The following is a 26625-nucleotide window of genomic DNA, read 5'->3' as shown; positions in this document are numbered from 1 at the left end:
AGGGAAGAAACACTTTTGGTCAAGAACAAACCTCTTTGGAGCTAAGGGAAATGATTGTCGAGTATTATCAATCAATCAAAAAATATTAAGCCAGGACTGTCCTTATTTCTGCCAAATTAAGGTGAAAATGTCCTGCTCTTTATTCAGCTCCCAATCACGGCATAATTAGAAGCTGAATGGACAAACCATAAGCCCAAGCCTGCCCTGCCCTGCCCTGCATGCAAATTTGCTGGCAGGTTGTGATCTGGCTTTGTTTTTCCAGCTATCACACCCCTCACACCTCCCCTTCTTCAGCCACATGCGTAAGAAAGAAACGTTTCCATTTATATAAACCGCTCTTAGCATCAGTTGATATCAAAGCCTCTTTATAGTCAATGAAATATGTTTGAACTAAAGTCACCATCGTAATGCCCGTCGTCCCTGAGGTCAGAGACCGAGAGGATTAGCTGTAAAGGCAATCTTCTCTATCGACCGCCCCCCACATCTGCCGGCCTTCTACCCTTCATGGACCTTTTAATTTCCAACTAGCAGCGTGACATCAACCGTTTTGATTTTTCCACTCCCCTCACCCCCTCCAGTTTTATTCACTCTGAATGGACAGCTCTGTGCTCACTCAGCAACAATCTCAACATTATTATTAATCCCACCGCCAAGAGAGGAGCTGTTCTAGTCTGGCAGGCTGACCTCTATCGTGCTGAGACACTAGACTCCTTCCTGAGATTCAGTGGGCAGATCTAAGCAGTGTCTCAGGTGCACTGCTCCACCAGAAATGTTGGTGAAAGTTGTTACCCCACTGACTGGACAGAAATAGTAGCAGTTAGCCAACAAGCAGCTTCGTGTAATTTAAGTTTTCCCATGTTGGCACTTTCAGCTGCTGAGTTTTGTTCGCTTTGATATTGTCAGCTGACCACAATCCATCAGCTCATGGGAATAAATCCGCAGAGTCGGCAGCTGAAGGGGAGCTGAACTACCTCGACCCAGCCGTATCTGCAGCGGAGAGCTCCTTCCGGCAGGCAGAGGACTTCCAAGCCCCTGCTGGTGACTGGCGGTTCACTGCTGTACCTGTGGCCTTACACAATACCACCTGACTAATCTAGTTTAGTTTAGAGATACAGCACGGAAATAGGCCCTTCGGCCCATCAGGCTGAACAATGTTCCCTGCACACTTACGGGTGGCACACTGGAGCAGCGGTAGAGTTGTTGCCTTACAGCGCTTGCAGCGCCAGAGACCCTGGTTTGATCCCGACTACGGTGCTCTCTGTACAGAGTTTGTACGTTCTCCCCGTGACCGTGGGGGTTTTCTCTGAAATCTTTGGTTTCCTCCAACACTCCAAAGACATACAAGTATGTAGATAAATTGGCTTGGTACAAGTGTAAATTGTCCCTAGTGTGTGTGGGATAGTGTTAATGTGCGGGGATCGCTGGACCGAAGGGCCTATTTCTGTGCTGTGTCTCTAAACAAAACTAAACTAAACTTACACTATCCTACACACACTAGGGAAAATTTACAATTATACCAAGCCCACTGCTTCACATCTCCCTACCTCTGCAATCTATGTCACCCTGCAAACTCTCCCTCACCACGATTCTCCCAGATATTACAAACTATAGCGTAATGCAAATTGGGCTTCATTCAAACTGCGAAGAGGATGTTAGGAGGTTGCAGGGTGACCTGGACAGGTTGAGTGAGTGGGCAGATGCGTGGCAGATGCAGTATAATGTAGATAAATGTGAGGTTATCCACTTTGGCGGCAAAAACAAGGAGGCAGATTATTATCTCAATGGTATCAGGTTAGGTAAGGGGAAGTGCAGCGAGACTTGGGTGTCCTTGTACACCAGTCACTGAAAGTTGGCGTGCAGGTACAGCAGGCAGTGAAGAAAGCTAATGGCATGTTGGCCTTCATAACGAGAGGATTTCAGTATAGGAGTAAAGAGGTTCTTCTGCAGTTGTATAGGGCCCTGGTAGGACCACATCTGGAGAATTGTGTACAGTTTTGGTCTCCTAATTTGAGGAAGGACATCCTTGTAATTGAGGCAGTGCAGTGTAGGTTCACGAGATTGATCCCTGGGATGGCGGGACTGTCATATGAGGAAAGATTGAAAAGGCTAGGCTTGTATTCACTGGAGTTTAGAAGGATGAGAGGGGATCTTATAGAAACATATAAAATTATAAAAGGACTGGGCAAGCTCGATGCAGGAAAAATGTTCCCAATGTTGGGGGAGTCCAGAACCAGGGGCCACAGTCTTAGAATAAAGGGGAGGCCATTTAAAACTGAGGTGAGAAGGAACTTTTTCACCCAGAGAGTTGCGAATTTGTGGAGTTCTCTGCCGCAGAGGACAGTGGAGGCCAAATCACTGGATGAATTTAAGAAAGTTAGATAGAGCTCTGGGGGTTGGTGGAATCAAGGGATATGGGGAGAAGTTGGGCACAGGTTACTGATTGTGGATGATCAGCCATGATCAATGAATGGCGGTGCTGGCTCAAAGGGCCGAATGGCCTCCTCCTGCACCTATTTTCTATGTTTCTATGTAATCCAAAAATAAACTGCAGATGTTGGAAATCTGGAGTAATAACAGAACATTCTGGAAAAACTCTGGTCAGGCAGCAACTGTGCAGACAGAAGCAGTAATACTGTTCAGGTTGTTTAGGTGTCAGACCTGAACTGCTAATTGTTTCTTCCTGCACAAATGCTCCCAGATCTGCTGTGCATTTGCTGCTTTTTTAACCCCAGCGTCCTTCATTTGCCCAGCTCTCGAACACAAGAATTCCTCCCCCTCCCTCTCCTTTCTTCTTAAACAATATTCTTCTGACAAAGTCACCTGGTTTGTGTGCGTTACTATTGAATTTTGTCTTTTAAACTTTTGTGATTCACCTTAAAACATTTTGCTGTGTTAGTAGCTACAGGATGTACTGCTTGTTACAAGCATTTTGCTGTGTCAGTAGTTACAGGATGCACTGCTTGTTACAAGCACTTTGCTGTGTCAGTAATTATAGGATGCACTGCTTGTTACAAGCACTTTGCTGTCGGCTTCACCCCCACCATCTTCCCTTCTGCTTCACTCATTTGACAAGAGCCTGGTTCAACCCCAGGTACTGGCAGTCCGCATTCCTGGGAGAAGGGGCTGGCGGAGGGAGAAACACTTGGCCTTATCCCATTGCCACCCCCTGTGCAAACAAGCACCCTTCCTAGTCCTAATGTTCCATGTTCTCGAGTGAGGAGGAGCAAAGGTTGCATTGTGACTGAAGAATAGGGAGTTTAGCGCAATAACATCTGCAACAAAAACTTATTTTCCACTCAATTGAGAGGAAGCTCCCGGTTACCTTAAAGGCAAAGTGCAGGATGTAATACGGCACTGAGCTGCAGAATCCAGGTCACAGGTTCAACCGCTTAGCTACAGCAAGCAGATTTACATTCATATTACACATCTTGCAAATGCTGTGGTGATTATCATGTGCTCCAAGCAATAAAATAGCTAAGGGTTTTCCCTGATGACAAGACAATTCTATTTTCCCAGATGTACATCAGTCTAATCTCGGCAAGCCTCGGATTTAGCTTTGGGATTCCCACCCTATCCTCACCCAGCTACACACTTATCCATAACTAATGTTCTCTTTTCAACAGCAGATCGTGATAGTCCTTGTGACTTTAAACAATCGTCTCCTACTAATAATTGTAGAGCTTATCAGAAACCACCTGGGATGTCAATGCCAAAATTAATGTAGGAGGCAGGGGAGCTCGTTCTGAATTGTTATTACAGACTCCGGCTGTGAAATTGGGTTGCATTGTGACATTTCCTTGGTCCCACAGGTGCAATTTCCTTTCGACATTGATCTTACACATTAAAAGCCAATGCATATCCTTAGTCAACTCATACCATTGGCAGCTGATGTCATTCTTGGCGCATTGCTGAATGGTCATTAATCTTGGAATTCTGGGCTGGGGCAAAACAGCTGCTGCCGACTGTCAATACTGCACAGAAAGCTTGGTCCTGAACCTCAGGAAGAAGTCACACCTTGCCTTCTCCCTAGGCTGTGATGGACATCTGTCTGTAGCTGAGGTGGGGCCTCGCTGACTGACAGAAGTGTATTGGGGTAACTAGTGGAAGAGGCATTATCCGTGCCTACTTCCCAAGCTGTGACTGGTGCTGAAGTGAGCCTTCATACTGTCAGAAATGGAGGCTTTGGTAGGGGCTGTACCAAACCTTCACTAGGAAAGGGAGGAGGAGAATTACACTGGCTCACTTTCCCAACAGGTCGGAGAATCTGTGAGATTTTGCTAGGGTGACACAGTGGCACAGTTGTTAGAACTGTTAGTTGACACGGTGGGGCAACGGTGGAGTTGCTGCCTCATAAGGCCAGAGACCCGGGTTCAATCATGACTGCCCTATTCCCTGCTCCATTGTGGGAAGAGATTACTAGGTGGACAAAAGCAAAAGATCCAGGGATGTGCTCAAAACCTCCTTGAGAAAATGCAACATCCCCACAGACTACAGGGAACTCCTGGCCCATGTGGGGAAGTCGCATTCAGAAGTTGGAGTTCATGCATTGTGAGCACAAAGAAACCTCACAACTCTCCACCCACCCCATTGACTTCCTGCAGCCCCACCTGTGGAGGAGAGTATGGTTCCCACATCAGCCTCATCAGCCACCTCAGAACCCACGGAACCGGAGTGGAAGTAAGTCATTTACAATCCCCAGGGTCTGTCTAAGAAAACATGGTGAGCAACAGATGGTTGATGAGACTTTGTATGTTGGGCATACTTTGTGATTGGAAGTTGTTGTTTGCTAAGACTAAGTGATGAGATGAGAGGTGCTTGGAGCAGACTGAGGATCATTGAGGACTGGCGTTTGGCGATGTCTTTGCAGATTTTGACCTGCACTGTTTTGGCTGCTTCACTACTCTCATTAGCTTTGGGGGGCACCCAGGCTATTCCAGACTAGTGTGGCAATGTTTGGGCTGGCTGCTGTAAGCATTAGACTGTGAGTCTTCTTGCCATCTCAGCGTGAACCTCACGTCCAGGACATCTCTGCCTCTAAACCTCATTTACCTCTGTGCTGGAAAGTGACTCTGTTCTGTGCTCCACCATGGCTTCCAGCAAGCCTTACAGTTAGCAAGCACTTTCCCTATGAACTGGGTACAACATTAATTTGCATGGGCTTCAACAGATATCTTCATTCAACAGATATCCTCACTCATACAATTGGACTCCATGGATATGTTTTATTGCACAATGGGGTTGGCCTGACTTGGTGGTACAGTGTTAACTGTGAAGTGTTGGTTCCAACCCATATCAGATAGGCATGGGTTGATCACATATTGCAATCCAGTGTGCACCTTCCAGTGTGCTCCAACTTCTCCCTTGGTAATTGATTGTACTTCCTGCAATGTCTGAACCCCTTTGAAACATGGACACCACATCAGCCTGGCTCCACTTTATAGAAACTTGCTGGTGTCTGTGAGTCCTTTCTAATGATTCTTAGTGCTTCCTGAATCGCTTCTGTAGCCTGTTTCAAAACTCTAGGGTGAGCACAATCTAATCCAACATATTTATTTGTTCTGAGCTCTTTTCACCCGTCTATCATCTATATACTAAAACTCGTTAGTTTGTTCCTGAACTACAACCAAAACAGTACACGATAACGCAACAATTTTAGGCCCACCTTACTCACTGTCGTTCCTTTGGTGCAAATGGAAGAAGTTTCATTGAAATCAGTGTTATATTTTTAGTTATTCGCATTTTAAAGTTTAAATCTATCTCCTAGGGAGGGAGGGGGGAGGGAGGGAGGGAGGGGTGGAGTGAAGGGGGAAGGGAGGGAGGGGGAGAGGAGGGAGGATAAGGGGGGTTGAGGGGGATGGAGTGGGGGGAGGGGAAGGGGGGTGGGGTGGAGGGAGGGGGGGAGGAGGGAGGGGTAGGGGAAGGGGGAGGGAGGAGGGAAGCAGGGGAGAGGGGTTGAGGGGGGCCGGGGGGAGGGGGGCGGGGAGAGAGGAGAGAGGAGGGGGAGGGGGGAGGAGAGGGTGCTGCATCAATGCAGGAGAGGTTTGTGCCGAACGGGTCCATTTGGTCTAGTCTTAGTTGTAATCAAACTCATTAATTATTCTGTTTTCTCGAGGTTTCCCTGGTGCCTACCTACGAGAAGTGGACATCCAGTGTGGGTACTGTGTTCTGCTCACCCTCGGTTTCAAATCTATTTGCATCTTTATTGTTCTCACCTCTTCTCTCCTTGCCCTCTCATCGAATGTAATATCTTCTTGATTCCCCCAGCAAGCAATTAGTAAGTTGAATAGTATGTGATCTTTAATTGCAAAGGGTTTGGAGTGTAAAAAGAAGCTTTGCTGCTGTGTACTGGGCATTGGTGAGACTATAGACGGAACATTATCTACAGTTGTAGTCTCTTCACTAACAAAAGGATATACCTTCATTAAAGAGTATACTAACAAGGCTGACTAAATTGATTGTAAGCATATCAGAGAAGCAGGAATTGTCTGGGATGGGACTTTACTCACTGGAGTTTAGAAGAATGAAAGGTGATCTTATGGAAGTGTATATGAGAGAGTGGCAGGCTAGGTGCTATGAAACTCTTTCCCCTCACCAGACAGTCCAGAGACAGGGCTCTATCTCCAGGGAAGGGAACTGTAACGTTGGAGAGACATGAGGAATGGTTCCTTCGCTGAGTGGCTTGCAAATCCTTGGAATTCCTTCTCTCAATAAGGACAGCAGAAGCCCTATTACTGAGACAAAGATGTGCGAGGCGTGTGTGAGGGTAGGGAAAGTTGCTTTTAAGATTAACTGGAATGATTAAAGAATTAAGAAGCAACTGTTAAATAAAAAGGGACAGAACAAGTTATGGGGTTCTACAGGAATAAGTTTAAATAATTTTAGAGAGTAATGAGAGAAAGATTGTTTCTGTTGGATGTGCTAACAGTGAGAAGAGGGAACAAACAAAGGATTAGTGAATAAGAAATGCGGGAGGAGTACCGTAACTAGGAAAGTTAGAAAACTGCAGGAGATTACAGAGATCAGAAGGACCATACAGAACATAGAGCAAAGAAAAGTGTCGCACAGGAAGAGGCCCTTTGGCCCACAATGTATATGAGCAGCATAATGCCAACCTAAACTGATCTCATCTGTCTGCACATGAACCATTCCATTCCTGCATACCCATGTGCCAAACTAAAATGCCTCATAAACGCCACTATCGTATCTGCCTCCACACTACCCCTGCAGCACATTCCAGGCACCCCCTGCCCTCTAAGTAAAAATCATGCTCTGCAAATCTCCTTTAAACTTTGCCCCTTTCAACTTAAAGCTACACCCTCTTGTCTTTGAAATTATAGATAATACTCTCTAATCCTGGCAGCACAAAAGGAACTTGAATACCAGAATGGTGATTTTAAAGGTGAGACATAGCTTAATTGGGAACAATTCTGGTCAGTAGCTCAGGTGAAAGCCTTGGTGTGAGTTAGAACATGGGCAATAGAGTGTTGGTTGACTTCAGATTAATGGAGAGTGGAATGAGGGAACCAGCTAGCAGGGCATTGTAATTAAACTCCAGGGGTAACTGAACAATGGTCGAGGACTTCAGCAGCAGTATGAGCTGAGGTGGGGCAGATGTATGGGATGGTACATTGGTGGACTGAGGAGGATTTAGTGGTGGCATGGATCTGTGTCCTGCAACTCATCTTGAAATCAAATATAACACCAAGGTGAACAGCCAGGTCAGTTACAGCTGTTGCCTTTACAGTGAAACTGGGTCAGTGACTAAGGAAGGAGTTGGTGACACAAATGAAGAATATAGTCTTTGCAACATCGCAGAAAGTTTCTCCTCATCCATTCCTGGATCATGGACAACAACTGGAAACAGTGGTGTGGTTGAGAGAGATGGTGGGAAGATAAATACGGGTAACATCAGTGGATGCACACCATACTTTTGGGTGATGTTTCTGAGGCCCTGTATGTGGCTGAGTGAGAAAATAAGGAAGCGAGAAAATAACAAATTGAATATCTCCTTAGGCCAAGATTGGAGTTTTCAGAGACTTGAAGGTTGCAAGATGGTGCTGGAACATGGCGACTCTTTGCATGGTCTTCCAGAAGAGGATCTATTGTGACCATGTATCATATAATTTGACTGGTCAGCATGCAAAACAACCTTTTCACTGTCTCTCTATAAATGTGACAATAAATAAACTTAGCTACATTAAAAAAAAATTGGTATTGTCACTGAAGAGTGGTCACTGGCTGAGGGATAAGCGTGGACAATAAGCAACATGACAACAGAGCGGAGACAGAGGAGCAAAGCAGCATTATCAACCCGGTGACAGGCAGTTGACAAATTGTTTCAGGCAAGGAGACATTACTTACTGTTGTCACAAGTCATGAAGTCATAAAGTCATACAATATGGAAACAGGCCATTTAGGCCACCACGTTTGCACTGACGATCAACCACACACTTAGACTGACACTGCACTAATCCCATTCAATCCTCCCCGCAGTCCTTTCAACTCTTTCCAGGTTCTATCAATCACCTACTCATTAGAGACTCTCCCCGCCCGGCCGCCCATTTTTGGACCTCTTTATTTTACATAAGATCTTTATTTCATTGAGATTCATTTCATTTAAAAAACCCCAATTTATTTTAAAGAAAAAACACGATTTTCCAAGGTCACAATGGAAACTCTACGAGGAATGGGCCTGCTGAGGTGAGTGGCACCCTCTCCCCTTCCCTGTACCCCTCTATAAGGAATGGGCCCAACGGGTCCATTTGGTCTAGTTCCTTCTATTGTTCATCCGTGCACATCAGATCACAACCGACTGTGAAGCATTTGCAAAACCACACAATACAGTGCAATAATCTGCCATATATTATGATTTGTAGTATCCATGCCATTTTTGGGCTGATCCCACTCATAGGTACTATATTGCTGAAATGTTAATTAATTCAGCAGTATATCAGACCTCCACCAAATGGAATTATCACTCCCACCTCACTCAAAAGATCTTGGTCAAGTAGGATGCAAGGCATTTAGGGTTCAATGGTAGAATATTTGAAGTTGCTAGAACTGCAGCAAAAATAGTTATAGTTAATTAAGTATTTTGTAAATGGTGACTGATTACAAGAACAGGCATAGGCCAGATATAATGCAATCGAGACAAGGTAAAGTACAATGGTTTCTTTTCTCTTTCTCTATTGTGAAAAAAATTCAGCTGCCACTTTTCAAGAGATTTTACATTAGCGAGATGTTGGTTTAATTATAACTTCACTATACTAACTGTGAAAACCATATCAGCCGATTATATTCATTAGTAATATATTATCCTCATTCAGGAACTGTTGCGATGATATGATGCGACTGGTGGTTTAGTGTAGCTAAACTCCCAGTGTCAGCGTGACACTTTAATCATTTTCAAGTAGAAGGTAAATGAAGCTCCAGCTAAATTCTCCAACTTCATTTGGAACACCTTATTCCTTTCTTTCATTGACACCCCGTTGATACAATCAATAACTGCCACCTGCCTTGTTTCCATTGCTATGCTCAGAAAATTAATCAGGAACTAGATGCCATCGACTTACATCCATGAATTCCACATTCGCCTTGGGACCTGTTCTCTCACGTAGGATCTTAATAGCTACAGGAATCTTCACCGTCTCCCCCTCTGGGACCCAGATGCCCTGATGAAGACAAAAATCATCACCTCAGAAAAATGCTTTGTACAAATAAAGTATTTCCATTACAAATGACTCTAGCTGGGGGATCTTTTGCTCAGCTGTCAACAGTTAGCAGGAGCAACCAAGAAAATCTATGAGCAGAATAGATTTAGATGGATCTGCCTGCATTAAGATGAATTGACTACGCATGCAGTTTGAAAGTCTTAAATCATAATTTTAGTATGCAGCTGATGAAACAAAGGAAATTGCAAAATCTTAAGAAGCTGGCAAAATTAATGGATAGGTGTTAACACCACGAACAAGTTAGTGCTACTCACTTTGTAGACGGTCCCAAAGGCACCAGAGCCTAGAATTTTGATGCGTTTCAGTTCGGTCTCCTTGAGAATCCTAAGCTGGGCCTGATTAGGTGCAGCTCCGCTGGGGGTTAAAGGTTCCACTAGCTGAAGGCAAAAAGAAACAGACATAGAAGGAGTCACTGGAGTGTCCAACAAAACTGCCACCAGGGATCTCTTTCATTGTTTTTAGAACAACCGAACCAGAATGATACCATTTCAATTCAAGAGCCCAGACTGTGGAGAAGGTAGCACAACTGTCCACACTGATGCTTGGTTCTGGCCATACAGATGGAATTGGAGAGAGTAAAGCAAAATCACCGGGATGTCGTTTGCAAAGCAATGTTTCAGTTTTGAAGGGAGACTGGATTGATTGGCTTTCCTTGAAGCAGAGGAGAGATCTGATTGAGATGTATAAGAATATGACAGGTATAGATAGGCAAGGTTGTAAGAAGCCTTTCCCCATGACAGTGGTAGCTAAAACTACAGGGCGTTGATTTTAGGTAAGGGGAAAAGAAATAGAGGGAATCTTAATTTTCTTTTCACCTAGAGAGTGGTTGGAATCTGGAATGTGTTACCTGAGAAGGTGGTGGAGGCTGGTACTCCCATCATGTTTATGGAGGATCTAGTTCAGCACTTAAATCACAAAGCATAGAAGGCTATAGACCATGTGTTGATAAGTTTGATCATTATAGATGGGTCGCTGATTGTTGGATTTGGTGGGCCAAAGGACATCTGTTTCACTCCATAACTCTAAATCTACATTATAGCATAAACAAAAAACAACACTGGACTTCAAAGGAAAAATAAGCTCGCCAAATCTAAGAAGCATTATGAGGTTGCTTATCAGGTTTGTTTAAGGAGTTTTTAAAAGAATTGATGGATAATTACAAACACCAAAGGAATTTCAGTGTGTGAATTCCAGATCAGCACAAGCATTGGCTGTCAATGGTGGGGTAAAGGTAGGATAAAAGAAGAGGGTTTAGGAAGGAGGGAACTGAGGCACAAAGTGAATTTGATAGGGAGGTATGATTTGGGCAAAGTTGCAAATCTGATTTGTGCAACTACACTGCACAAGAGGACAGGGCAAGGACTAAGCGGCATCAAGGAATGCATTGCATTACTTCGTACCAGAATGGGCTTAGTCTGGTTTCTACCCCCCATTAGCCGATGGAAGCTTAGGGATGAGACACATTTATGGTCCACGAAGTCAGTTTAGGAGTAATAGTGCTGTCTACTTATTACTTGATAGAAGCTTTGCTGGAGTTGAATGGCTTATTTTATATTTCAAGTATGAATTTCATTGTTCCAGTTCCAGCGCATGTTACAAACACTCCCTCTGTACAATTCAAGACTTGATGTTGTGAGGATCTCACCATCACAAACCCATGTACTGTTTAGTCAACCACATCCCCTCCAAAGCCTTCCAATGGCAATGACGTTTGGGGGGAATAGATGTGACATTCCAAAAATGCAATGGTCAGTAGGTTAATTGGCTACTTTAAATTACCCTTTATTATAGAGGATGGGGCAAAATCAGTAAGGTTATAAGGAAACAAGTGAAGGAATGGAATTTCTCTGAGAGCTGGCATAGACGATGGGCTGAAAGGCCTCCTATGCTGTGAAAAATAATAACGTGAGAAATCACAATGAATTTTCAGCGTGTTAAACCCTGTTTGGATTTAGCAGTAAATGCACTCTGCTTCAATAATTGGGGTCAGCAGAGTAGATCCCGTCTGCCTGCATTACCTCGGTCTCCAGGAAGCGGCGCATTGCCCTTTTCTTCCTGATGCTCTTCCTCCTCACATACACGGCGACCACCAGCCCCAGGATCACCATGATGAACAGTCCACCTATCACTCCAGCAGCTATCAGCGGCGTCCTGCCAAGCAAAGTGACAGAATGGGGGAAGAGCAAGGGTCAACAGGGTCAGGACAAAAAAAATGTGTGTTTGAAATTTTCACAGAAAGAGGAAGACTGCAAGCGAATCCAATCACCCTCAAGCAAGCACACCAGGCCGAACAACCTCTGCTACCCAGGCAGAAATTCCCCAGGATCCCGTGTGTGGAGCTGGATGTTCATAATATTCCCACATGGGATACAATTATATTGAAACGCTTCAAACCCTATTCTCACAGAAGATTGCTGCTGTGTTCTGTTTACATTCATTAATTGCGAGAGATTATCTGCTGGTTTAATTGTTAATCGATGATCACAATTTTTCTCCGAAGTTCAATGCCTTTGTTTCTTCAAAGGGGGAAGACACATGCATGCATGGATATTAAGTGAAAGGTTGACTTCTGAGGTTGTGAGTTTGTATTTATCCATTAGGGATGGAAAGGTGGTGTTAGATTTGAGATAACACTTAAAAACCATTCCTAATATTATGACTGAACAGGCCTGATAGTCAAGTGAAGAAGAAAGCAGTGCAGAACATATTCCTAGCTTGACAACTGAGCGGTAATTATAATGAATGCCTGAACTCTTTTTGAAGGGTCTCATTTAGATCCAAGGGGCCCCTTGAGGAAGCAGAGTGAGCTAGATGTGGAGGGGGGCGGGGTGGATGGTGGCGGGCAGGCTGTGTAGGAATGCACTATCTCTAGTCGTGCAAATCCCACTTGCTTGCAGAGTCAAGCTCATCAGTCTCTGTTTTTAATTAGAAATATCCATCATTGTAATCTGCTTTTATTACCAGAAGGGCGTAAATGGAAAGCATCCAAATTCAGCGAAGAGGCAGAACGAGCAGCAAACAACAAAGGCACCTGCTACAAATCAACCAGTGATCCATTTAAAATAAGTGGAAAACAAGAGCTAAATTAATACCTTCCTTTATCTGAAATAGGTGGACAAAATGGCGGCCCTGTTGTTCTTTCCGAACACAACAGACAGAGGACAATAGAAGAACATTGTGAATTTCCTTTTGCTGAAGTGAGAAGCAGCTGGAAGATGGCAGAGAGTTGCTGGATATTGAGGGGAGTGGGGGTTAATGACCAATGCAGTGTGTACGGAACAAAGAAAAAGCCATTTAGAAGGAGCAGACCATTACAGATCTGTAAGGACGAAAGAACCAGAACCCAGACACACAACTGAGTGGAACCAAAGACCAGATTATCACAAAACTTTTTTGATAGAAGAAACCTGTGTTTTTCTGCCAAAATTTTCACTGCTTTGCAAAAAAAAAGGTGGAGAGAAATGGGAAAAACACAGGCACAGGGTAATGGATCAAAGGGAAAAGGAAGCAGAAACACACGGAACAGGCGGGGACAGGCTTCTTTATGGGAGGAACTAATGGACTGGTCTGTCTGGAGGAGGGTCATTAATGGACTGGTCCATCTGGGGGAGGATGGTTCATGGACTGGTCCGTCTGGGGGTGGATGGTTCATGGACTGGTCTGTCTGGGGGTGAGGGTGGTTCATGGTCTGGTCCATCTGTGGGAGGATGGTTCACGGACTGGTCCATCTGCGGGAGGATGGTTCATGAACTGATCCGTCTGGGGGTGGATGGTTCATGGACTGGTCCGTCTGGGGTGAGGGTGGTTCATGGACAGGCCCATCTGGGGGTGAGGGTGGTTCATGGACTGGTCCATCTGGGGGTGAGGGTGGTTCATGGACTGGTCCATCTGGGGGTGAGGATGGTTCATGTACTGGTCCGTCTGGGGGTGGATGGTTCATGGACTGGTCCGTCTGGGGGTGAGGGTGGTTCATGGACTGGTCCGTCTGGGGGTGAGGATGGTTAATGGACTGGTCCGTCTGGGGGTGAGGGTGGTTCATGAACTGGTCCATCTGGGGGTGAGGGTGATTCATGGACTGGTCCGTCTGGGGTTGAGGATGGTTCATGGTCGGGTCCGTCTGGGGGTGCGGGTGGTTCATGGACTGGTCCATCTGGGGGTGAGGATGGTTCATGGACTGGTCCGTCTGGGGTTGAGGATGGTTCATGGACTGTTCTGTCTGGGTGAGGGGCGCTTCTGGAGATGATGGAGTTGTTCCACCTGCAATGAGATCTCTAGAGGTTGATTCAGAGGGAATGCCTCTGCGGGAATGTTTCCATGATTTGCCTGGCAGTTTTTTCGCTGTGGTTTGGACACTCTAGTCAGGTGTCTTTTAACAAAGGTTTTGCAGCAACTGTGACAGTGCACATTACCATGTCAAATTTGCTGGCACAGAACTGCAATTACTGTGACAAATATTTGATGTTTTAATGAGGCTCCAGTCAGGAGGTTTTCAATGAATCCTGTAAGCTGTGTGTATTTGCTGCCTGTCTGAAAGACACACTTGCAAGCAGTGTCATATTTGGATAATTATTGCTCTGCTTATGGTTCCCTCTGCTTTCTGGGGGAAGAACAGGTGGATTTATCCTTCTCCTTCCCACAACTAGTCTAATTACCCACTCCTTTTAAGCCTACAATGTGAACCAAGGTCAAATCAGGCACCCAGGGTCTCGGCACAAACAGGGCAGCTGGAAAGCAGCCAGGGATCCAACGGTCTTCATCAGAATGGTCTTGGAAATTAAAGGATTTAAAGATTATTTTCTTGGAAACATCTGAGCAATACAAAGGGGGGGGGGGGGGGGGGGGGGGAATCTATTGGTCAGTATAAAACAGTAGATTTCAATTGCTATTTTGTTAAAATATTCTTGGTCATGAACAAAAAATCATGCTGTCTGATTGTTCAGGATCATTCAGTTGTGCAGTGAAGAGTCTGTGCTTTGGATGATCATTGTTCTGTTTATGGTTCCCTCTGCTTTCTGGAGGAAGAGCAGGTGAGGTTGTCAGGCTTCTTCTCGCATTGCAAAGCTGGACATGCTCCAGTGTCTGGAGTGAGGGGTGGGATTATACAAGATGCCGGGGTACACTGTGATGAACTCTTCTGGAATACACTGAACCCAGATCCTGGCACTTTCTCAAATTCCCCTTGTGAAGATGGTTATGGATTGACTTCTTGAAACACTGCAGTGCTTCTGCTGAAGGCGCTCCCATGTGCTGTTAGGAAGAGTTCCAGGATTTAGGCCCAGTGACGATGAGGGATCGGTGATACATTTCCAAATCAGGACTCTGTGTGACTTAGAGGAGAGCAACTTAGTGGTGTTCCTAGGCATCTGATTCGCTTCTTCTCCTGATAGAGGTTGTAGGTTTGTGAGGTATTGTAAGAGTATCCTGGTTGAATCACTGCAATGCATTTCATAAATTGTACATGTAGTACCCACTGGTGAATAAGTTACCAACCAAGAGTATTACCTTGAACTAGATGGTGTCTAGCTTCCTAAGAGATGCAGGACCTGAACTCTTCCAGACAAGTGGAGATTGTTCCATCATTATGACTGGTTGATGCCGACATAAACCATTTTCCACACCAGAATATTGATGTTGGGGACTCGGTGATGGCAATGCCATTGAATGTCTAGGGCTAAGTGTTAGACTGTCTTTTGCTGGAGATGGTCACTTCCTGGCACTTTTGTGATGTGAATGTTACTTATCACATATCGAACTGAATGTCATATTGATCTTGCTGCATGGGCTGCTTCATTTGATCATGATGCTATGAGGTTGCAGGGTGACTTGGACAGGTTGTGTGAGTGGGCGGATGCATGGCAGATGCAGTTTAATGTGGATAAGTGTGAGGTTATCCACTTTGGTGGTAAGAATAAGAAGGCTGATTATTATCTGAATGGTGTCAAGTTAGGAAAAGGGGACGTACAACGAGATCTGGGTGTCCTAGTGCATCAGTCACTGAAAGGAAGCATGCAGGTACAGCAGGCAGTGAAGAAAGCCAATGGAATGTTGGCCTTCATAACAAGAGAGTTGAGTATAGGAGCAAAGAGGTCCTTCTGCAGTTGTATAGGGCCCTAGTGAGACCGCACCTGGATTACTGTGTGCAGTTTTGGTCTCCAAATTTGAGGAAGGATATTCTTACTATTGAGGGCGTGCAGCACAGGTTTACTTGGTTAATTCCTGGAATGGCGGGACTGTCATATGTTGAAAGACTGGAGCGGCTAGGCTTGTATACACTGGAATTTAGAAGGATGAGAGGGGATCTTATTGAAACATAAAAGATTATTAAGGGGTTGGATACGTTAGAGGCAGGAAACATGTTCCCAATGTTGGGGAGTCCAGAACCAGGGGCCACAGTTTAAGAATAAGGGGTAGGCTATTTAGAACGGAGATGAGGAAAAAGTTTTTCAGTCAGAGAGTTGTAAATCTGTGGAATTCTCTGCCTCAGAAGGCAGTGGAGGCCAATTCTCTGAATGCATTCAAGAGAGAGCTAGATAGAACTCTTAAGGATAGCGAAGTCAAGGGATATGGGGAGAAGGCAGGAACGGGGTACTGATTGAGAATGATCAGCCATGATCACATTGAATGGTGGTGCTGGCTCGAAGGGCCGAATGGCCTACTCCTGCACCTATTGTCTATTGAGCTGCGAAGGAATTGACAGATGTGCAATCATCAACGGACGTCTCATGTTCTTTACTTGCGATGGAACGACGTCGGGTTGGAGTTAGGGAGGTGGGATGATCCTTCTGCAGGGTGTGGGTCATCGAGGAAACTTCCAACATCTCTGATCACTATACTTGTGGGAACTACGTCCATCTGCAGCTCCTGATAAACCAGGTGAGGGAACAGGAGTTGGACGACCTCGGGAGAGTGCGAGTGTCAAAGATAGGAGGTACACTGGCGTGATCACACCTGAGATAGAATAAAGAACTGTACAGCACACAAACAGGCTTTGGCCCACCACATCCAGGCCAAACATGATAGCAGGTTACATCAATCTCCTCTGCCTGAGCGTGATCCATACCCCTCCATTCCCTGCAGATCCATGTGCCTATCTAAAAAGCCTCTTAAATGCTACTTTGTATCTGTCACCATTACCACCTCTGGCAAGGCAATCTAAGCACCCACCACTCTGTGTAAAATAAAACTTGTGTTGCAATCTCTTTCACATTTTGCCCCTCTCACCTTAAACTTGTGCCCTCTGGTCTTTGACATTTCCATCCTGAGGAAAAGCTTCTGCCTGCTTATCCTATATATGCATCTCTTAATTTTTTTCATGCTACTTTCAGATCTCGCCTTGCGCTCAAACGCTCCAGAAAAACAATCTAAGTTTATCCAACCATTCCTTATACCTAATACCTTCTAATCCATGTACCAGCATCCTGGTAAATCTCCTCTGCACCCTCTATAAGGTCTCCAAATCTTTCCTGTAATGGGGTGACCAGAAGCGCACACAATACTCCAAACGTGGCCGAACCAAGGTCTTATAAAACTGCAAGATGCAGGCAGAGAGAAGATGGGTGGCCACCAGAAAAGGGAAAAGGGAAAAGGCAGAGAGTGCAGGAAAGCCCTGTAGCCATTCCCCTCAAATACAAATCTACTCTTTCAGATACTGTCAGGGAGGATGGCCATTCAGAGGCGAATGCAGCAGTCAGGTCTGTGGCACCAGGCCTGGTGGTGAGAAAGGAGATTCTGTGGTCACAAACGGGACCTCAGGTTGGTGTATTGCCTCCCTAGTACCTGGTTTCAGGTTGTCTCCAAGTGGCTGCAGAATATATTCAAAGAGAAGAATTTATTGTATTCATTGGCACAAATGACATTGGTAAGAAAAGGGATGAAGCCCTGTGGAGTGAACATTGGGAGTTAGGCAAAAGGTTAAAGAGCAGGATCTCAAGGGTAATAAACTCTGGATGACTCCAGGTGCCGCATGCTGGTAAGGGTAGGAATGGACAGGTAGGACAGGTGAGTGCATAGTTGAGGAGTTGTTGCAGGGGGCAGGGACTCAGATTTTTGGACCATTGGGATCTCTTCTGTGGGAAGGGGGACAGGTTGCACCTGAACTGGAGGGAGACCAATATCCTGGTGGGATGGATTGCACATGCTACATTATGGCAGGATTTAAATAAGATTGGCTGGGGGATGGGATCCAAAGCAGTATTGAATTAGCTGGTTGTCAATAGAGAAGTTAATGACAGCAAGTTCAATAGACAGGACCCAGGCAGCAGCACGGCAGGGAATAAGGAAAGATGGTTGGATTAAATTGCATTTATTTCAATGCAAGAGGCCTGACAAGTAAGGCAAATTAACTCAGCTTCGTGCGTCTTGGATGTTATAACCATTACAGAAACCTGTCTAAGAGAGGGACGTGACTGGCAGCTTATGCTCCAGAGTACAGGTGCTAGAGGCAAGATAGAGGTGAGTAAAAGAGATGGGGGTTGCTTTATTGATCAAGGAGTATATTATGGCAATAGCCTGAGATGAAATTACTGAGGAATCATCCAGTGAGGCTAAATGAGTGGAGCTAAGATATAAAAAGAAGATGGTCACCTTGTTGGGATTGCACTATGGGGCCCTCAAATAGTCAAGGGGAATTAGAGGAACAAATGTGCCAGGAGTTCCAGGCAGATGCAAGGGCTGTCATAGAAGGGGATTATAATTTTACCAATATAGACTGGAACAGTCATAGTGCCAAGGGTTTGGATGGGGTGGAACCCAGGCAATATGAAGAGGAACCAACAAGGGAGAGGGCAAAACCTGACCTACTCTTAGGAAACTGGGCCGGGCAAGTGACTGAACTATCAATGGGTGAAGATAGAATGGGTAAATACTTTGGAACCAGCGGCCATGGTTCGATTAGCTTTAAAATACTATGAATGAGGAAAGATCGACCACAAGTTAAATTTCTAAACTGGGGCGAGGCCAACTAGCGACTTGCAAAAGTTGATTGGAGTAACTTGTTTGCATGCAATGTCCCAAAGTCTGGAAAATTGGATGCTTTTAAAAGTGTGATTGTGATGGAGCATGGTGTGCATGTTCCTGTCAGAATGAAGGGCAAGGCAGGTGGAAGTAAGCAACGCTCGACGATGCAGTCAGGAAAAAAGAGGAGGCATGGGCCAGGTACAGGAAGCTGAAATCAAATGTATCCCTGGAGGTGTGGTGGGGATTGAGGAGCATACTTAAGAAGTAAATCAGGAGGGCAAAAAGGGGACATGAGGTAGCAGTTAAAATTAAAGAGAATCCAACAAGATTTTATTTTAAAGGAAGAATGGTAACGAGAGTGAATAGAGCCCCTGAGAAACCAAAATGGTCATCTTTGTGTGGAGCCACAGGTGATAGACAAGGTCCTCATTAAATATTTCTCCTCTGTTTTTACCATGAAGAAAGACATGAAGACAAGGAAACTTGCAAAAGCTGTAGTCACACAGTGTGGAAACAGGCTCTGCAGCCCACCAAAGTTTGATTAGGGATAGTCAGCATCAGGCATAGGAGATCATATCTTACAAATTTGATTGATTTTTGGTCAGGGCCATAGATATAGTATATATGAATTTCAGCAAGGCCTTTGATAAGGTTCTACAAGGTAGGCTATGAGGTTAGATTGCAGGGAAAACAAGGTGAGCTAGCTAATTGGTTATACAACTGGCCTAATGGTAGGATTCAGGGTTGGGGTTTCACAGACTGGTGTGCCACAGTGATTGATGCTGGACCTGTATATATTTGTCATCTATATCAACTGTTTGGATGAGAATGTATAATGTATGATTAGTAAGTTTGCTGATGACAACAAAATAGGTGGTATCACAGATAGTGAAGATGGTTATCAAGAATATAATGGAACTTGGTCAGCTGGGCAAATGGGCTGAGGAATACCAAATGGAGTTTAATTCAGATAAGTGTGAGACATTGCATTTTGGGAAGTCAAACTAGTGCAGGACCTTCACAGTGAATGGTTGGACTCTGGAGAGTGTTGTAGAACAGAGGGATCTAGAAGTACAAGTACATAGTTCCCTGAAAGTGACACTGGTAAAGAAGATTTTTGGCATGCTAGCCTTCATCATTTGGGGAACTGAATATACAAATTGGGACATTATGTTACGGTTTTACAAGATATAGTTAAGGCCACACTTGGTGTATTATATTCAGTTTTAGTCACTCTGTTATAGGAAAGATAACATCAAGCTGGAAAGAGTGCAATGAAGATGTTGCCAGGATTCAAAAGCCTGAGCTATAGGTTAGGCAGGCTAGAACTTTATTCCATGAAATGCAGGAAATGAGGGGTGATCTATAGAGATGTATAAAATCATAAGGGAAATAGATGGGATGACTGTACACGGGTTTTTTTTTTACCAAGGGCAGGGGAATCAAGAGCTAGATGGTACAGGTTTAGAGCATTAGCTGGTCCAGGGCTCTGCCCTGAGGAACACCTGCAGAGATGACCTGGGGCTCGGATGATTGGCTCCCAACAACCACAATGATCTTCCTTTGTGTAAGACATGATTCCAATTACTGGCAAAACACAAAGGGCTGGAGGAACACAGCAGGTCAGACAGCAAATGGGGTGGGAAAGGACAGGCGATGTTTTGGGTCAAGACCCTTCTTCAGATTCAACAAGCCAAAACATCTCCTGTACATTCTCTCCCCTGATGCTGCCTGACCCACTGAGTTTCTCCATCACTTTGTGCTTTGCTCTTGATTCCACCATTTGCGCCTTCTTGTGACTCCAAACACTGGAGTGTTTTCCCTTTGATTTCAGATTATCAGTGCTCCTTGATACCGCACTCAGTCAGATGCTGCCATAATGTCGAGGACCATCACTCTTGCCTCACCTCTGAATCCAGTCTCTTCATCTGTGTTGTAATTGCAACGGAACATATTGTTGGAGCTTGATTGGTTTTGGAGCCAAGATATTGGCTTTTTTATATTCAATGCCCTCAGATGATTTTCATATCAGAATGAATTAAATAATGAGGTCAGATCTCTGTGCTGGTTGAGGCCCACCTGGCACCTTTGGCTGAACATGGTTGCAAAAGCATTAGTTTGGGCTTTCAATTTTGCTTGCTGGGGCCTGCATTGCTGAGGATGGGCCTTCCTGGAGATTCTTCCTGGGGTGGTTGATTGCTCATCCTCTTTCACTAGAGATGGTAGGACCACTGAGACCTGATCCGTAATTGCTCTGTATTTTGTATTTGCTGCATAATGGACGTGTAGTCCTGAGGTATAGGGTTATCAGCGTGGCACCATTTCTTGGTATGCCTGGTGCCATTATGTCAGAGAGTCATAGAGCCGTACAGCATGGAAACGTGCCCTTCAGACCAACTTGTCCATGCTGCCAAATTGGCATTCATTTGCCTGCATTTGGGCCACAATCCCTCATAATCCCTCTAAATCCTTCCGATCCACATATCTGATCTCAGCATACATTTTTAAATTCTTCCTCAGCTTTAAACATAATAGAAGAGGAAAGTACTAGGCCTTGAGGTTTCAGACTTTGGTGGTGGATATTTTTGCCTAATTTCTGCAGTTCTGAGCTGCCAGGTTTGTTCCATCCCATGTAGCACAACAGCAGTTCCATGCAACATGATGCAAGATGTTCCCTGTGAGGAAGGGACTTTCTTACCACAAGGATTGTGTGGTGCTAATGGAGAGATATTGCTGCTACAGGTAGCTTGGAAAGGATGAGAACAAGTAAGTAGGTTTATCATCACAAAACAAAAAGGGGGCATGAGAAAGCTCTTGTAGATAATATTAAGGAAAATCCAAAGAGATTTTGTAAGTACATTAAGAGAAAGAGGGTAACTAGAAAGAGAATAGGGCCACTATCATCTCTGTATGGAGTCACAGAAGATGGACAAGGTCCTCAATGAGTATTTCTCCACTGTTTTTATCACGGAGAAAGACATGAAGACTGGGGAACTTGGGACAGTTAATGGAAATGTCTTGAGACAGTCCCTATTGCGGTCGAACAAGTGCTGAATGTTCTAAGGCGATTGAAGGTAGATAAATTTCCCGGGCATGATCAGATATATCCGAGTATATTGTGAGAAGCTAGAGAAGAAATTGCAGGTGCTCTGGCTGAGATATATGGATCATGATTAGACACGGGTGAGCTATTGGAAGATTGGAGTGTGGCGAATGTTGCGCCTCTATTGAAGAAGGTCTGCAAGTTTAATTCTAGGGATTATAAACCAGAGCCTAATGTCTTTTGAAGAAGCAACTAAGAAGGTTGGCGAGGGCAAAGCCATAGATATTATCTATATGGATTTCAGCAACGCATTTGATACAGTTCCGTATGATAGGCTGCTCCGGAAGGTTAGATTGCATGGGATCCAGGAGGAACTAAGTGACTGGATAGGGAATTGGCCTCATGGAAGGAAGTAGAAGGTGATGGTGGAGGGTTGTTTTTTGATCTGGAGGTCTGTGGCTAGTGTTGTGCCTCAGGGATTGGCGTTGGGCCAATTGCTGTTTGTGGTTTATAACAGTGATTTGGACACAAATGTGGAAGGCGTGATGAGTAAGTTTGCAGATGAAACTAAAGTAAATGATATCGTAGATAGCAAAGATAGTTATCAAAAATTACAGCAGGAGTTTGATCAGATGGGTAAATGGGCTACAGTATTGTTAATGGACTTTAATGCAGATAAGAGTGAAGTGTTGACTTTTACGAAGTCAAACCATGGCAGGACCTTCACAGTGAATGGCAGGGGCCTGGGGAGTATTGTACTGCAGAGGGATCTAGGAGTGCAGGTACATGGTTCCTTGAAAGTGGCATCACAGTAGATATCCACTTTGGCGGCAAAAACAAGGAGGTAGATTATTATCTCAATGGTGTCAGATTAGGTAGAGGGGAAGTGTAACGAGACCTTGGTGTCCTTGTACAACAGTTACTGAAAGTAAGCGTGCAGGTACAGAAGGTACTGAAGTATTGTGTGCAATTTTGGTCTCCTAATTTGAGGAAGGACGTCCTTGCTATTGAGGCATTGCAGAGTAGGTCCACGAGGTTAATCCCTGGGATGGGGGGATTGTCATATGAGGAAAGATTGGAAAGACTGGGCTTGTATTCCCTGGAGTTTAGAAGGATGAGAGGGGATCTTATAGAGATGTATAAAATTATAAAAGGACTGGACAAGCTAGATGCAGGAAATAAGTTCCCAATGTTGGGGGAGTCCATTTGGAATATTGTATTCAGTTTTGGTACCCAGCTTTTGGAAATATATTGTTAAACTGAAAATAATGCAGGGAAGATCTACAAGGATGTTGCCAGGACTTGAGGGTGAGGTTTATGGAGAGGTTGGGCAGGCTAGGACTTTATTCCTTGGAGCACAGGAGAATGAGAGATGATCTTATAGAGGTGTATAAGATCATGACGGGAATAGATAGGATAAATGCATTTTATCCAGAATAGGGGAATCAAGAACCAGGGGATATAGGTTTATGGTGAGAGGGGAAGAGACTTATTAGGAATTTGAGGGGCATCTATTTTACACAGAGGGTGGTGGTTGTATGGACCGAGCTGCCAGGTAGGAAAATAACTGCAGATGCTGGTACAAATCGAAAGTATCACAAAATACTGGAGTAACTCAGCGGGTCAGGCAGCATCTCAGGAGATGCTGCCTGACTCACTGAGTTACTCCATCATTTTGTGATGCCAGAGGGGGTAGTTGAGGCAGGTACTATAATAACATTTAAAAGGCATATGGACAGGTAGCTGGATAGGGAAGGTTTACTGGGATATGGGGCAAATAGGGGCAGGTGGGACTAGTACAGATGGGGCACCTTGGTTGGCATGGGAAGTTAGGCCGAAGGACCCGTTTCTATGCTGTATGACTCTAATTACTTGGGTACCAGTGGTTACATTGGGACAGTTGTCCATGCAGACTTGCCACCCAGGCTGACAAAATTCTCTTCGCAGAAGCACTTTTAAAGAAGTTTCAAAATGTAGGTCCATGCCTGCATTTAGCGAGAAAATATTCAGGCTGATCTGTCCTGATGATCGTCATCGATTGGGAAAGTTGACTTTGCTTCAATCTCCACATATGATACCTGAACCACTACATTTCCTCAGTATTCTCTTTTTTTTCAAATCTCCAGCTCATCCTTTGTACTGATTTATTCAGTATCTACTACAGACCCACTGTGGGTCATATGCATTCAGATTGAGCAACCTCAGTTAGTGCTGGTCATTGAATCCCCATCCAGAGTTCATTCTGTACCCTTACTATTTTCAGTGCAACTTCCTTGCTCTTCAGTTAAGATCGGACAACAGGTGATAACAGGAGTCCTTGCCCATATTTGACCTGATGCCGCGAGACTTCATGGGATCTGGAGTCAATATTGAGAATCTCCTAGGACCCCTCTCCCTGACCTCTTGTGGCTCTGACCCACGGCAGAGAGAGGACGAACCTAGTGATGGAGCAGTCCAGCACTCTGCTGATGAGCTGCAATTTTGTTAGGCTGTTGCACGACTGGTCTTTAGGGCTGTTCTCCCCATGTGGACAATGGTCCCTGGATCTTTGTGAGGAAGACTTTGTTGGGTCGGCTGGGCTGGATGCAACTTTTCTGTGTCTGAATGTGACACTGTGGCAGCAAGGTGGTTGTCAGTGAATGCACGATTGACCGGCCAGAACCGTACACGAGTCGTGGGTCTGACTCTTGACTTCGAGACACCGACTCGAAAGGTCTGGCCTCAACAAGCTGTATGTGCCAATTTTCTGTTATATTCTGTGAGAAGGACACCTCGCTGCATTTGCCTGCCTGCACCACTCACTCAGCATGAGAAAAGGAGGTTGGCATCCTAAGAGCACGCTATCACTTTTTCAGCGATGTTTCAAAACACCATGTGCGGGAGTTGCTTTGGTCAAGAATAACCATTGCCACATTGGCATGTGCAGTGTCCATTCACGGCATCCGAGAAGACTGTTCTATTCAATAGATCTGAAAGAGATTCCAAAGTATGTGCAGTGCAGTGTCCAATCACAGCATTCGAGAAGGCTGTTCTATTTAATAGATCTGAATGAGATATTCAAATACTGTGTTCTTTGCATCACTGCAATGTTTTGTACTTCACATCCATATTTGGTTTACTATGAAATCTATTGTGGAATCTGCTTCCTCCATGTATTCAACCAGAAAATTCCAGAACATGAAAACTCAGTGAGTCGCAAACAAAAATCCCCTCCTCTTGCCTCCTGATTTTTTCCCGGTTATCCCCAGATCACTGACCCCCTGACAATAGATGGTTTCTCCTTATTCACTCATCTCCCTTGTTTGCAAAAGTTCCCATCTGCGAAATGTTCCTCATGTCAGCGATAAAGGACAATAGCTTTACATCGGGACCATGAACAAGATCTTTCTCAAAAATGCCACTGCTGTGTGTCTGGGTGTATCTTATGTACAGATAATCTGCGTAAAGAAAAAAATTACTCTTGGAACTGTCTGGCCTTGAGTTTTGGAGACAAGAGCATTTCTGGTGGAGCCAAATAAACAGGAGCAAGAAAGAAAACCAATTTTTTTTTTCTTGGTGCTCATTGTCAGCATGTTTGTTTCACAATAATGCCACCATGGAGGTGATTTTGCTTTAAGTGTTTCTGTTATTTTGGTGTTGTTAAGACACTGTTACAGAGCTGCAAAATTATTGGGACACGTCGTGATTGTGTACTGGGCAATGTGACAGCACTGATTGCTTCCAGAATGGGAGGGTCTTCAGCAGGGGAAAATAATTTACGCACTTTCTAAACAACACAGATAAACCATCAGTGAGAAAATTCCCACGCTTAGCAGATAGGAGCTGGATTTTTTTCTGCTCGAATTCTGTTCAGAGCCCAGGAAAGCAGTTAAGCTGAATTGGAGTTAATTGCCTTTGTCAGGGCTGCATCAGTGTCATAGAAATCCTATCTTCAGCAGAATCGAGTGTGCAAAGCAATCACTCATATCTCTTCTCTGTTTATCACCCTAGGAGTGTTGATCCAGCACATATGAAGACGGTCTTGAATCTGCCTCGGATGCTTTAATTCCCTTGCATTGACAGAAGTGTTAATTCAATCGTGGAATTTGCATCGCGCGGCAAGGAAAAAGGTCAGTAAGTTGGGTTAGTTACTAGAGAGCAGCACAGGTAATTAAAAGCAAACTGCAAATGGCCAACACCTCTCGCATTCTCCCCAACTAAAATGTCACCTGGCAAACATCAGATTCCTGTTTTCATTTAATCTGAGCAAGTAATCCATTCTCACTGTCGAGACCAAGAGTCTATGCCCCAGCAGTTAACCCTGAGCGGTTAGTGAAACTCTTTAGATTCCATTAGTCTGGCATACCACTTACAAAAGAAACGTTCACAGATAAAAATAGAGCAAGCAGACAGAGACCATGACCATCCCATTGATTGCACCTCATCATAATCAGACACTTGTGGCACGGTGATTAGTAGGTTAACTTGATGATTTGTTGCTGAAAGACTTTCATTTTCTTTATCTTTCCATCATTTGGCAGACCGACCAGACACAAAATGGCGGCTGGAGAGGATATGAGATGAAAATATGGTGGATGTTACCTAGCATGTTGGGGGGGGAAATGGAATGAACCATCTTTCAGAATGAAGGGCCTGTGCACCTGGGTTCAACTAGAGCACCACACTATCGCTTGCTCGGCAATCATTCGCACAGCACAGCATGCAGCAGACAAAGCACAATAATACCTATCCATCAGCTCGAAGCAGTCCCGAATACGTGGGCCTGTGCACCTGCAGCACAACAAGGTTGAAGTCTGTTATTCAGGAGTGGGGAGAGGAACAAAAAAACCATCATGTTAACAGAGTAATTACAGCCTTCACAATGTTGCAGTAACGCAGTCACAATGGTTAAATTAC

At 44.6% G+C, this 26625-nt stretch overlaps 1 protein-coding gene across 7 annotated transcripts in view; it reads right to left on the bottom strand.

Annotated features, from left to right (window-relative positions):
- The window catches only part of erbb4b (erb-b2 receptor tyrosine kinase 4b), a 741684-nt gene that overhangs the window by 162853 nt on the left and 552206 nt on the right, over positions 1-26625 (bottom strand). For all 7 annotated transcript variants that reach the window (XM_078403687.1, XM_078403689.1, XM_078403688.1 and 4 more), the window contains exons 16-19: positions 26455-26499; positions 11750-11882; positions 9986-10108; positions 9573-9671 (exon numbers count right to left, since the gene is read on the bottom strand). In XM_078403687.1, the coding sequence (XP_078259813.1) occupies positions 9573-9671; positions 9986-10108; positions 11750-11882; positions 26455-26499 (400 nt within the window). The remainder of the gene's footprint in view (positions 1-9572; positions 9672-9985; positions 10109-11749; positions 11883-26454; positions 26500-26625) is intronic.

Source organism: Rhinoraja longicauda, chromosome 8, assembly GCF_053455715.1.
Source record: "Rhinoraja longicauda isolate Sanriku21f chromosome 8, sRhiLon1.1, whole genome shotgun sequence".
NCBI lineage: Eukaryota > Metazoa > Chordata > Chondrichthyes > Rajiformes > Arhynchobatidae > Rhinoraja > Rhinoraja longicauda.
The sequence above is the reverse complement of the archived record's forward strand: the minus strand, read 5'-3'. Positions and strand labels throughout refer to the sequence as shown.